Source organism: Alexandromys fortis, unplaced genomic scaffold (assembly GCF_014885135.2).
Source record: "Alexandromys fortis isolate MF-2015 unplaced genomic scaffold, M_Fortis_MF-2015_v1.1 scaffold_3, whole genome shotgun sequence".
NCBI lineage: Eukaryota > Metazoa > Chordata > Mammalia > Rodentia > Cricetidae > Alexandromys > Alexandromys fortis.
In genome coordinates, this window is record NW_026067909.1 from 16,195,183 (window position 1) to 16,211,013 (window position 15,831).

The 15,831-nt window shown below is 49.2% G+C and overlaps 1 protein-coding gene and 1 pseudogene across 1 annotated transcript; both read left to right on the top strand.

Annotated features, from left to right (window-relative positions):
• The first annotated feature begins 50 nt into the window (after positions 1-50).
• Positions 51-4,788, top strand: Cdca5 (cell division cycle associated 5). The gene is made up of 6 exons (XM_050137614.1): positions 51-231; positions 395-486; positions 570-635; positions 720-755; positions 3,050-3,475; positions 3,633-4,788. Exons 1-6 carry the CDS (start codon positions 186-188, stop codon positions 3,711-3,713), a joined length of 747 nt encoding a protein of 248 aa, XP_049993571.1. The 5' UTR covers positions 51-185; the 3' UTR covers positions 3,714-4,788.
• Positions 4,789-8,467: 3,679 nt separating this feature from the next.
• On the top strand, positions 8,468-12,410 carry LOC126498853 (uncharacterized; annotated as a pseudogene).
• The last annotated feature ends 3,421 nt before the right edge of the window (positions 12,411-15,831 follow it).

Consider the following 15,831-nt stretch of genomic DNA (forward strand, 5'->3'; position numbering starts at 1 on the left):
CTCGGCTTTACGCAAGACGTAAACCTTTGGCGACAAAGAGGTTGTCCAAGGGCCGGCCTTCTTCTTGCGTCACTTCCGCTTCCTTCCTCTTTAGGCGGGTAATTTGAACGTTTGTGGACACAAGCTTCCCGGTCGGCGCGAGCGTAGGTTGGCAACTGCGGCGGAGACTGAGCCGGATCGTGGGCATGTCGGAGCGGCGAACGCGGTCCGGAGGGGCCGCCCAGCGGTCGGGTGAGCGGAGGGCGCGCGAGAGCGGTAGGGCCGCGTCGTTTGGGGAACGAAGCTTAGCTCCCCTTGGAAGACGCCTGCTTTCCCGAACTCGTCAAGCATCTTGCTTCGTTTGATTGTTGTCTTATAAGTTTTTTGCTTATCCTTAAACATGTTTCCGTTCCAGGAGTCAGGACTCCACTTACTAAGTCTTCTAAGAGGTTCCAGCGGAAATCTGGCTCAGATCTTCCAAACATCTTTCCTGAAATTTGGCCGAAGGTACGATCCGAATTCCTCAGGTTCTGACCAAGAGGGCTTTGAATTAATGTAAAGCTTATGGTAATCTCTCGTCCCCTTTTCAGACACCTCATGCGGCTCCGGTCAGAAAGCCCATCGTCTTGAAGAAGATCGTGGCTCACGCAGTAGAGGTGAGGAATCGAGAGAGGGATTTGGGAGTGAGATGTCAAAACTGGGCATAGCTATTGATTGACGGCTTGATGTTATCCCTACAGGTCCCATCTGCCCGCACGCTTCGAAGGAGTCCTAGGGTGAGTTCAGTTCCATCTCCTTATTTGTGTGGGATCCAGTTCACCTTAGAAATAAGGGTACAGTCAGGTGGTGGCGGTGCACGCCATTAATCCCAGCACTTGGGAAGCAGAGGCCAGTCTGGTCTACAGAGCGAGTTCCAGGACAGGCTCCAAAGCTACACAGAGAAACCTTGTCTCAAAAAGAAAGAAAGGTTAGACATACTACATATTAAGCACTACTTGTACCCAGGCAGTTAAGAACAGTTTGCCTCTTGAGACCTTCATGAATCTTCACCTTAGGTCTCGCTGCGTAACCTGTTGTCCTGAACTGGAAGTTGCTGTAGACCAGGCTGGTCCTAAGAGCTCTGCCTGCCTCTGCCTCCCGAGTGCTGGGATTAAAGGCATTGGCCACCACCACTGAGCTATGACTCAACTTTTAAGGAAAATAGTGAAAATGCTCTAAAAATGAGCCGGGCAGTGGTGGCGCACGCCTTTAATCCCAGCACTTGGGAAGCAGAGGCAGGTGGATCTCTGTGAGTTTGAGGCTAACCTGGTCTACAGGGTGAGTTCCAGGACAGCCAGAGGCAGAGAAACCCTGCCTCAAAAAAAAAAAAAACAAAAACAACAAAAAAAGCTGAGTTATGCCCTAACCACAGGTCTTCTATAAACCATTTTGCATTGGTGGCACACGTCTTTAAACCCAGAACTCTGGGAGGTAGAGGCAAGGAGGTCTTTGGGTTCCAGGACAGCCAGGACTACACAGAAAATAATAATACTATCTTGAGAAACCAAAAGAAAAAAAAATCTGTTTTTTATTGATTGTTGATGGTTATAGAATGAGTTGTGTTTGGAGTCTGCAAAGATGGCTCTGGTTGCCAGGAAGTGGTGGCATGAGCCTTTAACTTCAGCACTCTGAAGGAAGAGGCAAGTGTATCTCTGAGTTCAAATATAAAAGATGAGTTATATGTATGTGCTTTTGTAATTTGGGCAGAACTTTTAAGGACTTTGGTCATTTGCCCAAGAACACTTTGTGTTTTTGAGATTGTGTTTCCTTGGGGACTCTCCTTCCTTCCTTGTTTGACCCTCCAGTGTGCAAGGTTCTGCTGTACCCTGGGCGTTGACACAGGTGACCCCGATCCTCAAGAAACTTCCCCCATCTGGGTGGCATGACTGAGTTAACTAGTAACAGGCCACTGTTACTATATAATATAGATAGCTATATTGCTGTACTAGAAGTTAAAAGGGTATTGTAGCAGAATAGCTGCAAATGAAAGTCTGGGCTAATCTGTGAATCCCAGGTGAAGGACAGCCTCCCTGAGGAGGACCTGTTTAAACTGAAAGTGGGGGTATAGTGACAACACATGAGCCTCAAAAGTACATTGTCAGGTTACGTTTTTGCTGACCAGCTTTGCTATGGCTCCATTGGCCTTGGGTCAAAGCCTTCACGGTAGCCTGTGTGTGCAGAGGTGGTATTGCAGTGTACCTTAGTCAGTTAGGATTAAAGGTGTGCACCACCACCACCCGGCTTGTTTTGCTTTTTAAACATGCCCACCTCCGGTTTTCTGTCTTGTGTTTTCAGTATGCAGTGGAGGCACTGATGCCAATGCTGCTTTCGTTTTCCCTGATAGATTCCCAGTGCCCAAAACATTCCCTGGTGTAGGGCAGGTCACCAGTATAGAGGTGAACATTTTGGAAAACTCTTTAGAAGCTATGTGGCGTTGACCCATAGAGGGTGAGTGGGATTAGATGCATGGATGCAGGCAAAACAGGAGGCCATCAAGCCTGTATGCTGGGACTTTGTCAGCTGGAGGAGTAGGTGGCTCTATGCCAGGTACATTGACTGTGGCAGCAAGTGTAATGAATGTAATGAATCTTGTGTGCGGCTTCTCAGGAGCAGTAATGCTTCTCTTCTCAGCAGTGGAGTAGACCCCAGGGTTTGTGCATTATGAGCATGTGCTCCATGACTGTTCATTGCTCAAAATCTGTCCTGAGCTGGGTGGCAGCGGCATACGCCTTTAATCCCAGCACTTTCGAGGCAGAGGCAGGCGGATCTCTGTGTTTGAGGCCAGCCTGGTCTACAAAGTGAGTTCTAGGACAGCTAAGACTGTTTCACAGAGAAACCCTGTCTGGGGGGGGGGGGGCTGTCCTGGACTAGGGGTGGAGCTCCTCAGCACAGCAGTTGCCTTACATACACAAGGCCCTGTGTCCCATCCCCAACCCCATAAAATACACAAGAAACAGAATTGTCTTCTGCGCAGTCTTTCCCTTCCTGAATCCCCTAGCTGACAGGGGTTCTCTCTCCTGTCCCGATACAGATCTCTTTTATCTTGGAAAAAGAAAACAACCCTCCTCTCAAGGTCCCTACTAAGGAGGACCTCTTCAAGACTTGCAGTGTCCCTGGTACTCCCACCAGCACCCCAGTGCTGTACGCTCAGAATGTTGACTCTAACTCCGGGGAGGGAGAGCTGGACACCAGAGACTTGGAAATGTCCCAGAAAGTCAGACGATCATACAGTCGGCTGGAGAGCCTCAGTTCTGCCTCAACCTCCACTCCTGGTCGCCGGTCCTTCTTTGGCTTTGAGGGACCTGAAGACTTGCCTGGAGTCTCACCTGTTGTGTGTTCAAAGTTAACTGAAGTCCCAAAAGTACCTGTGAAGCCCTGGGTTCCAGACACAACCCTTCCTGGTATCTCTCCTCCAGCTGTGAAAGAGAAGCGAAAGAAGAAGGTGCCAGAGATCCTGGTGAGTAAGGGGCAGGGTCTCTCCTGCAGGTGCACTGTACAGGCAGGGAGTGTATGGGGCCAGGATCAGCTCTGGCCCCTGAGGGTGTGGGTAAGTTACACACTCTGGCTGACATGACTGCCTTCTCCGCTCATGTGCCCTCATTTCTTTCCACCAGAAATCGGAGCTGGATGAGTGGGCTATGGCCATGAATGCTGAGTTTGAAGCTGCTGAAAAGTTTGATCTTCTGATTGAATGAGATAGAGTGGGGGTACCCCCGGCCATGCTCTCACCTCTCTCTCCTCGTGCATATATTGCCCTTGAGTAGAAAGGACTTGTAAGGTCCTCTTTTTTTATTGGCCTTGTTATCCAGAAAGGTGTTGCTGGCCCCTGTCATATTGTAACTAGTTACCCTGGACGGTCTACCTCCACATTGTTGGAGATGAGAAGCCATTCTGCTCTGAGCCCGCACTGTCAGAAACAGGTTCAGCTGTGGGCTATCTCTGGTGTTGCCCTCTGGTGGCTTGGAGTCTGGCCACCAACCAGTAAAGGCGTTCTATAGAGTCTGATAGGGAACTCACATGCTGGGGAGCTGGACATGGACTCTGGGTTATGAAAAGGGCAGAGGGAGTCATAGTTGGGTGTTTTTTTTTTTTTTTAAATACATGTGACTATTACATAGGAACTGTTCGTGTCTGTGTTCTGCTGTTAACACATTGGTGAATGAGGTACCGATGCTTGGGGCACAGTGAACATACTTCATGGTGTGGGCTCCAGATGCCACCATGTCAAGGTTTGTGGTCTCTCTTTGACCATCCTTTCCTCACCCACATCTCTTTGTTTCTAATGAGCCACAGTCTGAGCTCTAGGATGTGGTTCTCTGCAACTACACTTAGAAAGCTCTGGGTGTTACTGCCGGTGATCCAGACAGCTGCATCACTGGAGGCTGTGAGCTTGACTATTACACTCTCACATGAGACCATTCCGAGGGGGTTGCTGGGAGTTAAAATGCGTGTCTCGTGGTCTCTCTGCGGAAATGTCTCCTGCCTACCACTCCTCTCTGGTAGAAGATACGGTTTCAAATGCCATTGGATTTTTGCAAGTTCATGGGAGGAGAAACTGTGGGGAATGAGAACTGCAAGCAAGCACACTCTTACACCAGGATGGTTTTGGGTGGAGCACACCTGAAGAATTTGTCCTCGCTGGTTCCTGTGGACCCTAGAGCTGGACCCTGTTGATTGCTGCCATTACTACAAACCCGTCTGGCCTTTGTGGAACTAATGTGCAGCCCAAGGAGAAAGGTTTAATGTAAATAAACTTTTAAATAGTTTTTACCTATTTGTAAACTGTCCTATTTAGTCAAAGACAGAGCTGCTGGTGTGAAGCCCTGAATGCCAGGGCTGCTCCTCTACCAGCCTGACTTTCCTCTAATGACTGACTTGATCCCTGTTCCTCTGAGCTTGGGCTTCTTGGAATGAAGGCCCAAGCCCCCCTATCCCAGGAGGGAAGACTTGGATCTGGTAGGGCTGCTAAGTCCTCTTTCCCAGGGGAGGTATATGGAATTGGCTTACTCCAGCCTGTTCCTCTTTTCTGAAAGTTCCATCCAGCATAGGAGCCTGTGGCTCAGATATAACAGCCCCTCCAAGATCCTGCCCAGCAGTTGGGCTGTGATCACCCCTGAGCAGCAGACCAAAGGCGTGATTGCTAAGGCTGTTGTGCAGTGTGAGTATTCCAGCTCATCCTCTGGTGAAATATAGGCCGTTACATTTTCTCTATACCATCTCAGCTCGACTAACTGGCCAACAAGACCCCGATCCGCCTCTCCCAGTGTTGCATTAGGAGCGGCAGGGCTGTGTCCCCGGCACCCAGCCGCCCACATGGCTAGCTTATGCCCAAAATAATTACACAGAAACTATTCTTTTAAACACTGCCTGGCCCGGCTAGTTCCAGCCTCTTATTGGCTAGTTCTTACATATTGATCTAACCCATTTCTAATATTCTGTGTGGCTCCACGAGCTGGCTTATCAGGAAAGATCTTAACCTGCCTCTGTCTGGAGTGGGAGAATCATGGCGACTCCTCGACTAAGCTTCTTTCTCCCAGCATTCTCTTCTGTTTACTCCACCCACCTATGTTCTAACCAATAAAATGGGCCAAGGCAGTTTCTTTATTAGTAAGAAATCACTCCCACATCATCCCAGCGCTTCCCTGGTTCTAGGGTTGCAGATACAGGCCACCGCATCTGACTTTAAGGTGTGTGCTGGGGTCTGAACTCAGGTCCTCGTGCTCGCACAGCAAGCACTATGCACTGGGTCCTCTCCTTTGCCTACACCATCATGCTGCAGACTCACTGTGTATCTTCATATTGTAATTTAAGACTGGCCACCTGTGTAGCACACAGCTTTAATCCTAGCACTAGAAAGGCAAAGGCAGGCTGATCTCTGAGTCTGAGGCCAACTGAGTTCCAGGACAAATAGAGCTAGGGAAATCCTATCTAAAAAACAAAAACAGCTGGGCTGTGGTGGTGCAGCCTTTAATCCCAGGACTCGGGAGGCACAGGCAGGTGGATCTCTGTGATTTTGAGGTCAGCCTGGTCTACAGGAGCTAGTTCCAGGACAGGTTTCAAAGCTACAGAGAAACCCAGTCTTGAAAAAAAAAAAAAAATAGCCAGGTGTAGTGCCTTTAATCCTATCACTCGGGAGGTAGAGATAGACAGCCTTGGTCTAGAGAGGGAGTTTCAGGACAGTGAAAGCTACACAGAAAAACCCTGACTCTAGGTGGTGGTAGTGGTGGTGGAACAAAAAACAAAACAGTTGGAGCATAGCACTGTAAGGACCTGACATTGGTTTTCTTTACTGTTAATGCTCTTGAGAGATCAGCCAATACATTTCATGGGTACCATTATGGCAGTAAAGAAAGAGACGGGTGGCAGGTAACTTCAGACTTAATGCTGAGGGGGAAAAGTTGGAGAAATGCTGCTGCTTCCATCCCAATAGATGGGACATCTCATGCTACACTGAGAGTAAGAAACACCCTCAGAGTAAGCCCACCAGTACCACCATGAACAGGGTCCTGAGAGGGATGCTTGCTCAGCAGGAAAAGTGGGCAGAAAAAGTTGGCAGTGGATGAGGAACTTGAAGGAACATTCATGGGTAAGAGCACAATGTCAGGGTACATTGTATAGCTGGGGATGGCTGGAGAAAGAAGGAACTCCAAGATGAAATCTTAAGGCCTGTATGGCAGCAGGAAGGTCTAGTCTCTGAACTGAACCCTAAACAACTGTACAAAGGTGTATTGAAAACTACACAAAGTATTTCCTCATGCCAAGGTTCCTCATCTAATTCACATGTCTTACTGAAGGGGGCGTCCCATGACTCTAGTGCTTTTTTTTTTTTTTTGGTTTTTTGAGACAGGGTTTCTCTGTGGCTTTGGAGCCTGTCCTGGAACTAGCTCTGTAGACCAGGCTGGTCTCGAACTCCCAGAGATCCGCCTGCCTCTGCCTCCCGAGTGCTGGGATTAAAGGCGTGCGCCACCACCGCCCAGCATCTAGTCCTTTATTATGTATCGTTTGCAATACACAGATGCAGGAGCCTCACCCCAGGTGCCTTGTAGATGGAGACTGCTTTAGTTTCCCGGGCACCGAAACCTGAATAATCACACAAACTATATTAATTACAACAGTGTTTGGCCAGTAGTTTAGGCGTATTCCTATTAGCTCAGGCTTCTTATTAACCAACTCTTACATCTTAAATTAACCCATTTCTACTAATCTGTATCACCACAAGGATGAGGCCTACCGCTAAGGTTCCAGAATCATCTTCCTGACTCTACCTACTCTCTAGCTCTGTTTTGATTTCTTGCTTGGCTTTACTCTGTTAAGTCATTGGACCAAACGGCTTTGTTCATCCACCAATAAAAGCAACACATATACAGAAGGACATTCCACATCAGTGTCTTGTGACCAAAGTCATAGGATGGTGTCAATCTCCTTCAGCAAAACTTCTACATACAAATCATGGAAAATAGCCACTGTTTTCTGCAAGGATTTCTCCAAGGTCAAAGTATTTCTAGAAAACATCTGTTCATTCTAATGTTCACCCCACTACAACACATGGCAGTGGGGACAGGTTTGCAATTCTATTAAAAAGAAATAACCCCTATAGTTCTGAGTGAGGAGATGAGGTGGGGGTAGAAAACAAGGTATCAGCCAGCTGCACACGTGAAGTCCCTGCTTGGGAGGTAGAGGTGGGAGGAGCAGGAGCCATTCTCCAAGTGTGATGAGTTGAGATCAGCCTGGGCTACAGCAGACTCCCAAAGACAAGAGCAAACATACAGTTTTATGTAAGTGAATTTCCTGCAATGCTGTTGTGTTTGGGATGTGATAGCGTGCTTGCCTAGCACACGTGGACCCTTGGGTTTGATCTCCAGTACCACTTACATGATAAAAATTCAGTACCTGAAATTCGTATGTCCTGTTTCTCACCTGGCGATTTTACCATAGCTGCAGGTGAGCCAAAGCAAAACCAATGGTGGACTTAGTGGCAATCCCAGCAATCCATCTGCCTCTGTCTCTGCCTCCACCTCCTGAGTGCTGGGATTAAAGTCATGCACCACCACCGCCTGGCTGGTCTTAAATTTTTGACCCTCCTGCCTCTGCCCACTATGTACTAAGACTACACCTGTGCCTAAAGTATTCACTTTGGGGTTGTAATTGGATTTACATCCTGCAGATGGCCGGGCCGTGGGATCCTGAGATGACTGTGGGTACAAACCTCTGCTAGACAAGGCTGGCAACCCAGGCTTGTTCCTTAACATCAAAGGTAGAAGAACTGGCTCCTGAGAGCCATCTGCTGACCTCCACATGAGGACCGTGCACAGATTTAAAAATAAACTTTTTAAAAAACTGAAAACTGTATGTGTTGATCACTTTTCTCTGCGTGCGACAAGACACCTAACAAACATGGTTCAAATAAGAAAGGGCCATCTTGGCTCACAGCTTGAGGATGTGGTCCAACATGGTGGGGAAGTCATGGCAACAGGAGCTTAAGGGGTCTGGGCACGGTGCCTTTGCACGGTGCCTGGCGCTGCAGGGCCAGATGAGTGCCAGTACTCAGTTCTCTTTCTGCTTTTCTTTTTTTTTTTTAATATTTATTTATTTATTATGTATACAATATTCTGTCTGTGTATATACCTGAAGGCCAGAAGAGGGCGCCAGACCTCTTTACAGATGGTTGTGAGCCACCATGTGGTTGCTGGGAACTGAACTCAGGCCCTTTGGAAGAGCAAGCAATGCTCTTAACCACTGAGCCATCTCTCCAGCCCCTCTCTTTCTGCTTTTAATCCTGACTAGGACCCCAGCAGCCCCTGGAATGGTGGCAGCCATATCTAGGGTGGGTCTTCCTTAACTTACCCAACATAGGAATTTCTTCAGCAATATGCCAGGAGTTGTGTCTCCTAGGTGATTCTGGATCGTCAAGGTGACAATATTAACCATCAACACGGGGCATCCTGTATTGTATTTGCTGAGGGTTTTACCATCTTGGCTGGACTATGGTCTGACAACACTAGCCTGGGGTTCTGGGGTAAGCAGGTCACCAAGCAGGTCTGTCTCCTTCAGTCTTCCACAGGCAAATTGAGTGCCCATCCCAAGCAGGCCTTGAGAGCAGCAATGCAGCCTGCTGAGCCAGAGCCAGAGCCAGAGCCAGAGCCAGAGCCAGAGCCAGAGCCACAGCTAGAAGAACCTGGGAACTCCAGGGAGCCCAGCGTGGAGGTGACAGCAAGCCCTGGGGGCTCCCTCATTTACTGCTGGTCCTAAGACGGAAGGCAAGGGAGAGAGGTGGGCTACAGAAATTCTTCCTTAGCCTGGGCCAAGACCTGTAGTCCCGATCCTCAAGTTCCTCCCTCTTGCTGCAGCCTCTCGGACCATCTCGGGTTCTTCTCCAGCCAGAGGGCCTCCTAGGAGAAAACTCTCATTTGCCTTGTCCTTTCCACTGCTTCTTCCCCATAAGCTGAGGGGCACAGAGACCAAATCCCTATAAAGCAGAGAGATGGGAAGGGCAAGGAGGGGAGGGAGGACTAGACCTGTGGGTTGGAAGCCTCATGTCACTTCAGTCACCAAGTCACCTTCTCTGCAAAGCCGTCTCTGGAGTCAAGGGTGGACCTGCGGTCGGAACCCACTGTCACATTCCTGTTCACACTCCTCAACATTCCTGAACCCAAAGATGCTGAATCGTAAGGCTGCCTGCATGGGTGTGTTTCTGAGTGGGTGGGTATTACCTGGGGGAGGGGGAGAACAACCCCTTCCCCCCACCACCACACCCTTTCACACCTGTGCCAGGTTTAGGCTTTGGGCTGAACCACAGGAAGGCCCACACATGATTGATGGAGCTGGGTCTCAGACTGGCCTTCAGGCCCTGAGGGCTGCTCTCACCTCCCCAGGGACACTGAGACCCTGGAGAGCCGGTTCGTGAGTCAGGAAGACTGGGGCCCTAAGAGGACTTCGAAGGAGATACAGGATTTGCAGAGGGACTGCGAGAGGTGAGCTTCAGGGACATGTGGGGTGAAGTTTGCAGGACAGGACTGTGAAGCCAGCTCTGGTTTGGGCTGGTACTGTGGCTTTGGGTCTTCCCTTGCCCTGAAGCCCCTGCTTGTGTTCTCTTTTGTCTTTATTCTGCCCCACTCTAGATAACCTCCTTGCCAACAGGGCCCTCGCCTCCCAAGCAGAAGCATCCTACAGGATCAGGATCTGTCCCGCTGGTTACTGACCACAGCTTTGGCTGTGTGACAGGAGTCTAGTATGTTGAGGATTCTTACCTTTAGCTGTCAAGGAACGATATGGGTAGCTGGCTGTGGAGGGTTCTGTTCTGTGATGTCAGGCAGCGGAGCCTGGGGGCTGCTCAATTCTGCCTGGTAACGGAGTGGGTGGAAGTGATGCCTCTCCTCCAGGGCTTCCTGCCTTTCTTTAACCATGGATCCGAGCAATCCAGGTTCCCACTCACACGCTGCTGGCACCGAGCTCTTAGGCAGGACTGATCCATAAACTCACCAACCCGCTGCCAGAGTCCTGAACCAGCCCTGACACAGCTCAAAGAGATGGCCAGTCTTCTGCTCTGCCCCATGGAGACCTGAGGGCTCATGGCCCAGCCCAGGTGATGAGCAGCCTGTCTCTTGCTAAAGAGTTGGGTGTGGGCACACAACTGCAACCCCAGCATTTGGAGGTGGAAGCAAGAAGACCAGGGGTTCAACATCATTCTTTCTAGAAGATGTAGCCTGGGCTACATGAGACCATGTTATGAATAAATAACAAACAAGGGTTGAGGATGTAGCTAAGCTGGTTGAACTTTAGCCTTTCATGAAGCTAGTATCTTATAAACTAAAGGTGGTCGTGCACACCCTAATCTCAGCAGGTGGGGTGGAAGTAGAAGGTCAAGAGTTCAAGGTCATCCTTGTCTCTTTAGTAAGCTAGAGGCTAGCCTGGTGATCTGAGAGTCTGGCTCAAAATTAATTACTTAAAATGAAATAAAAATAATTGCCGGCTGGTGGTGACACACACCTTTAATCCTACCACTTGGAAGGCAGAGGCAGGTGGATCTCAGTGAGTTCAAGGCCAGCCTGGTCTACAAAGTGAGTTCCAGGGCAGCTACAACTGTTACACAGAGAAACCCTGTCTCTAAATAGAACCCAGGTGTAGATTCCATCATCCACACAGACGCTCACAACTGTATATGACTCTAGTCCCAGAGGGTCATCATAACGACTTCTTCTGGTCTCTGAGGGCCCCAGGCACAGGAGCAGGCAAAACATTCATAATTATAAACTAGAAATGAGCAAAAGCAAAAATAAATTGGGGGGGGGTTGAGACAGGGTTTCATTCTGTAGCCTTGGTTATCCTGGAACTCACAGAGATCCACCTGCCTCCACCTCCTTAGTGCTGGGATTAAAGGCCTGAGCCACCACTGCCCAGTAGAAATAAATAGATCTTATAGAAAATGCTGGGTGGTATAAGGGATGGCTCAGTGGTTAAGAGTACTACTGACTGCTCTTCCAGAGGACCTGGGTCCAATTGTCCGTAACTTCCAGGGGATGTGACACCCTCAACACCAGTGCACATACATTTTTTTTAAAGTAAATAAATAAACGAGAATGCTGGGCATGGTGGCCCCTACCTTTCCATCCCAGCACCAGGAGGCTGAGGCAGGCAGTTCTCTGTGTGTTTGAGTCCAGTCTTGTGAGTTCTAGGCCAGCCAAGGCTACATAATGAGACCTTGTCTCTACAACAACCAAAAAAAGATAAAACCGAAAACAAAAAAAGAAAGAAAGGAAGGAAGGAAGAAAGAAAGAAAGAAAGAAAGAAAGAAAGAAAGAGAGAAAGACAAGGCAGCTAATACATGATATATGAAAGGAACAGTTCCTTCTGCGACGGTGATGTGGGTAAGCTCAGCCTCCTAAGGAGGCTCCAGCTAAGGGAGCTGATGCAGGAAGTCTGTATGGAAGGGTTGACTGGGAAAAGAACTTGGGGCTCAGGGAGCCTGTCCTTTACCCTAGGCTTCAGGAGGCATTGAACGCTAACCAAAAGGACAACCTGGCCCTTGAAGAGAAGCTACAAAACCTGGTGAGCCCCTCAGCCCCAGAGCCGCACTTTTGCCTTGGCTCCTCCCTGCCCTCAGTCTCACCCCTTTGCTCCTGGGGCTGAAGGTAGTCCTGCTGGCCAGCCACTCACCTCAGGCCCTGCAACCCTTTGTCTCAGCCTACCTCATTGTACAAGAACCTGGAGGGAACTCTGCTCACTCTAAAGGACTTTAGACTCTCCCAGGAGACAGCTGAAGTCTCTCAAGAGGAAGCAAAGGACACCCAAGAGGAAGCAGGGGTCACCCAGGAGGAAACAGGTGTCACTCAGGAGGAAGCAGGGGTCACCAGGGAGGAGGCAGAGGACACCCAGAAGGACACCTTGGCTCTTAAACAACTGAAGAGGGCTTCTGCCCAGCGCTTCTCCCTTGAACCTCCCGTATCGTTGCCAGCAGCTACCCTGTTCCCAGAAGATAGTGTCTCACAGCAACCAGCCCTGGCCAGCCCTGAAGCCAGAGAATGGATTCTTCCTCAGGAGTCTGTTGTCAGCCCCTCTCTAAGCCCCAGCAATAAAGAGCCCCACTGAGTTGCAGAACCAAGCATCCATGGGCCTGGCACTTGGCTGGGTAGACTCCAGCACTCCAAGGAGAGCTGGGTCTCTGGACCTTGTTAACCCCAACAGTCCCGCCTTCAGACTCACTCAAGGAGTGTTGTGGGGTAGGTTCAGGGAAGAGCTCTACTTCATCCTGAGAGGACAGACACCACACACTAAGATCGGGAAGGGCTTCTTTCCCACCTGTGACCTCCCCCTTCAACACGCCACCACTCCTGTAGGTCATGAGGAGAAAGCAGAAAGATGATGGAAACTCCCCAGAGCCTGGAGGTGCATTTAGATCTGGGCTCTGTCTGCTAGAGGGCTTTGCCTCAGTATTTGTCCAGCCTGGGCCACCACCATCTCTAAAGGGAGGTGTGTGCGTGCGTGAAGTCCCAGTCTCCAATGCTGGACTGGGGATAGGGTGGGACTCAATCTCAGAGTGACACTCTTGTCACACAAGCGGGAGGACCCAAGTTCTGAATCCCCAGAATCCACATAACAGTGGGATGTGTAACATGAGTGGCTATACTCCCAGCACTGAGAAGTGGGAGGTGGAGACAGAAGAACCCAGAAGCTCACAGGCTAGCTAACCTGGTCTGTGTGGTGGGAAAATAACAAAGATAACCTGTATAAACTCACACCATGACTGCTCCATGGCGTAGTTAAGGGAGAAAGTTTTGTAAGATTTTTGTTTGTTTTTCTTTTTTCTTTTCTTTTTTTCTTTTTTTTTTTTTCTTTTTCCGAGACAGGATTTCCCAGAGTAGCGGCCCTAGCCGTCCTGGAACTCACTTTGTAGACCAGGCTGGCCTTGAATTTACAGAGATCTACCTGCCTCTGCCTCCCAAGCACTGGGATTAAAGGTGTGCACCACCACCGCCCAGCTAAAGGAGAGGTTTTTACTGGAGATGAGAGAGAGAAAATAGCCAGAGACATTAGCAAGAGTCCAGAGCAGGGAGAAAGAAGTAAACCAAACACAGCCAGCATACGGGACCTGATCAGGGCTTTCTGTAAGGGAAGGGGCAGTGGTGGAGCACAGCTTTAATCCCAGCACTCAGGAGGCAGAAGTGTAGCGCCCATGCCACTACAGGTCAGTCCGGGAGCTGGGAAAAGGGCTGGAGACTTAAAAACACAAAGACACACAGACAGAGACAGACACAGGGGACACGGGTCACCCTTGATACAAGAACGCCAACTTTATTGTGCTCAGGGGCAGTTTACATAGGCTCTGGCCATGCTCCAGCTCTCAGGGTCTTTCAGTCGCAGGCCCACCGGAAACCACTCTCCTGCCATCAAGGTCTCCTGCTCAGAGCAGCTGCAGGCACAGGTAAACAAGTTATTTTGCTCAGTTCACTCCGGCAGGCAAAGAAAGTCAAGGGGCCAGGGGTCTGCAGCCCCCAACAGCTCCCTCTTTTTAATATAATTAGACCAGGCCTGTCTTGGGTTGCAGAAGCACGACAGCCAGGCAGTGGTGGCGCATGCCTTTAATCCCAGCATTTGGGAGGCAGAGGCAGGTGGATCTCTGTGAGTTCGAGACCAGCCTGGTCTACAAGAGCTAGTTCCAGGACAGGCTCTAAAACCACAGAGAAACCCTGTCTCGAAAAACAAAACAAAAAAAGAAGCACATGACAGGCTCCTGTCTTACCTGTCTCTGGCTCACTGGTCTTTCCGTAGCCTGCTAACCCATACTGCTCTTGGAGGAAGCCCACTTTCTTGGGCAAATAGCGATATTACATCACTGCTGCCTCTGATGCCTGTTATAGAGGCAGAGCAACAGAAACCCTCCGGCTACAGGAGTTCCTAAGGCCAGCTGTTCAGCATGCCCGGGCCGTATGGGCGTGGCTGGACTGGCATGGGCGTGGCACAAATGTCATGAAAGGAAAGGGAGCAGCCAACCGCATGCTCCCACTGTTCTTATAAAAGGAGGTCTACACATCAAACCTAAAAACGCCCTGGTGTCACGTTGGAGATTGGGGTTCGATTCCCCGACGGGGAGCCAAAACAAAACAAACAAACAAACAAACAAAAAAAAGTAAAAACACCCTGGTGAAAATTAGATAGGGCATTCTGGATCTCTAAGGCAGTGGCAACCTGTCTGGCTAGGGGATCAGCAGTGCTAGCCACAGCAGTCGTCCCCGAATCCTCCCAGGGGGCTCTCCTGAATGAGGCCGAAAGGCGGCCGAGACCCGCAGGGGTCCGTAAATAGGACAGGTCACCTGAGCTGGGACAGACCCCCATTCCTGCCTCCACCACCTAGGCCGATCCCACGACCGTGACCGCCATGGTATTGTTGTTATTGTTCCGTGTCTTGGTGCCAAGGCTCCTGGCACCCCTGCAGCGTACCCCAGGCTGGGCACCCACTGCCTATCTATATGGCTGTTTGTCAGTCACTTTTTCCTGTGTCCTGAAGAATGTCTAGTAGACTCTTTTATGAAGCAGGAACCCCGAAGGACGGTTTCACCTACAGACAAATTTAGCAGTCATTTCTCTGTGGGTTCACCAAGCAGTCTAGGCAAGAGCAATTTCTTGCCCAAATGGCTAGCAAACTCCATAAGGAGCCTCTTTGGTGCCCATTTTCCTTTTAAAGTAATTAGTGCTGCCAGGAGCAGACGTGTCTCATTGTCGTGAAAAGTCCTAAGTTCTTAAAACATTTTAAATGCCATATTCTGTGGTCTTTCAAAGATTTGAAGAATACCTATCTGAAATACGTCTCTGTACATCTAGAAAATAGATGATTACCTATTAACCTATATTTCTTAATTATACATTACATTTTTAAATGAGCTGCACAAACACAATACCTTAATCAAGAGCAAAACTCAATATACACAGTATAACAAAGTTGACCTTAAATTTGTTTGCATAAAGCAAGAGCCATACCAATGCAAATCTCTATAGCATATCCCCCTTTAAATGTAAACAATATTTGGGAATATATGGATTTAGTTGGCCCCGTTGGCGTGCCAATTTCTTGGAGGAGAGATGCTAGTTAGTTCCCAGCCGACACAGAAACCATATTAATTAAATCACTGCTTGGCTCATTAGCTCTAGCTTCTTTTTTTTAATATTTATTTATTATGTATACAACATTCTGTCTGTATGTATGTCTGCAGGCCAGAAGAGGGCACCAGACATCATTACAGATGGTTGTGAGCCACCATGTGGTTGCTGGGAATTGAACTCAGGACCTTTGGAAGAGCAGGCAATGCTCTTAACCACTGA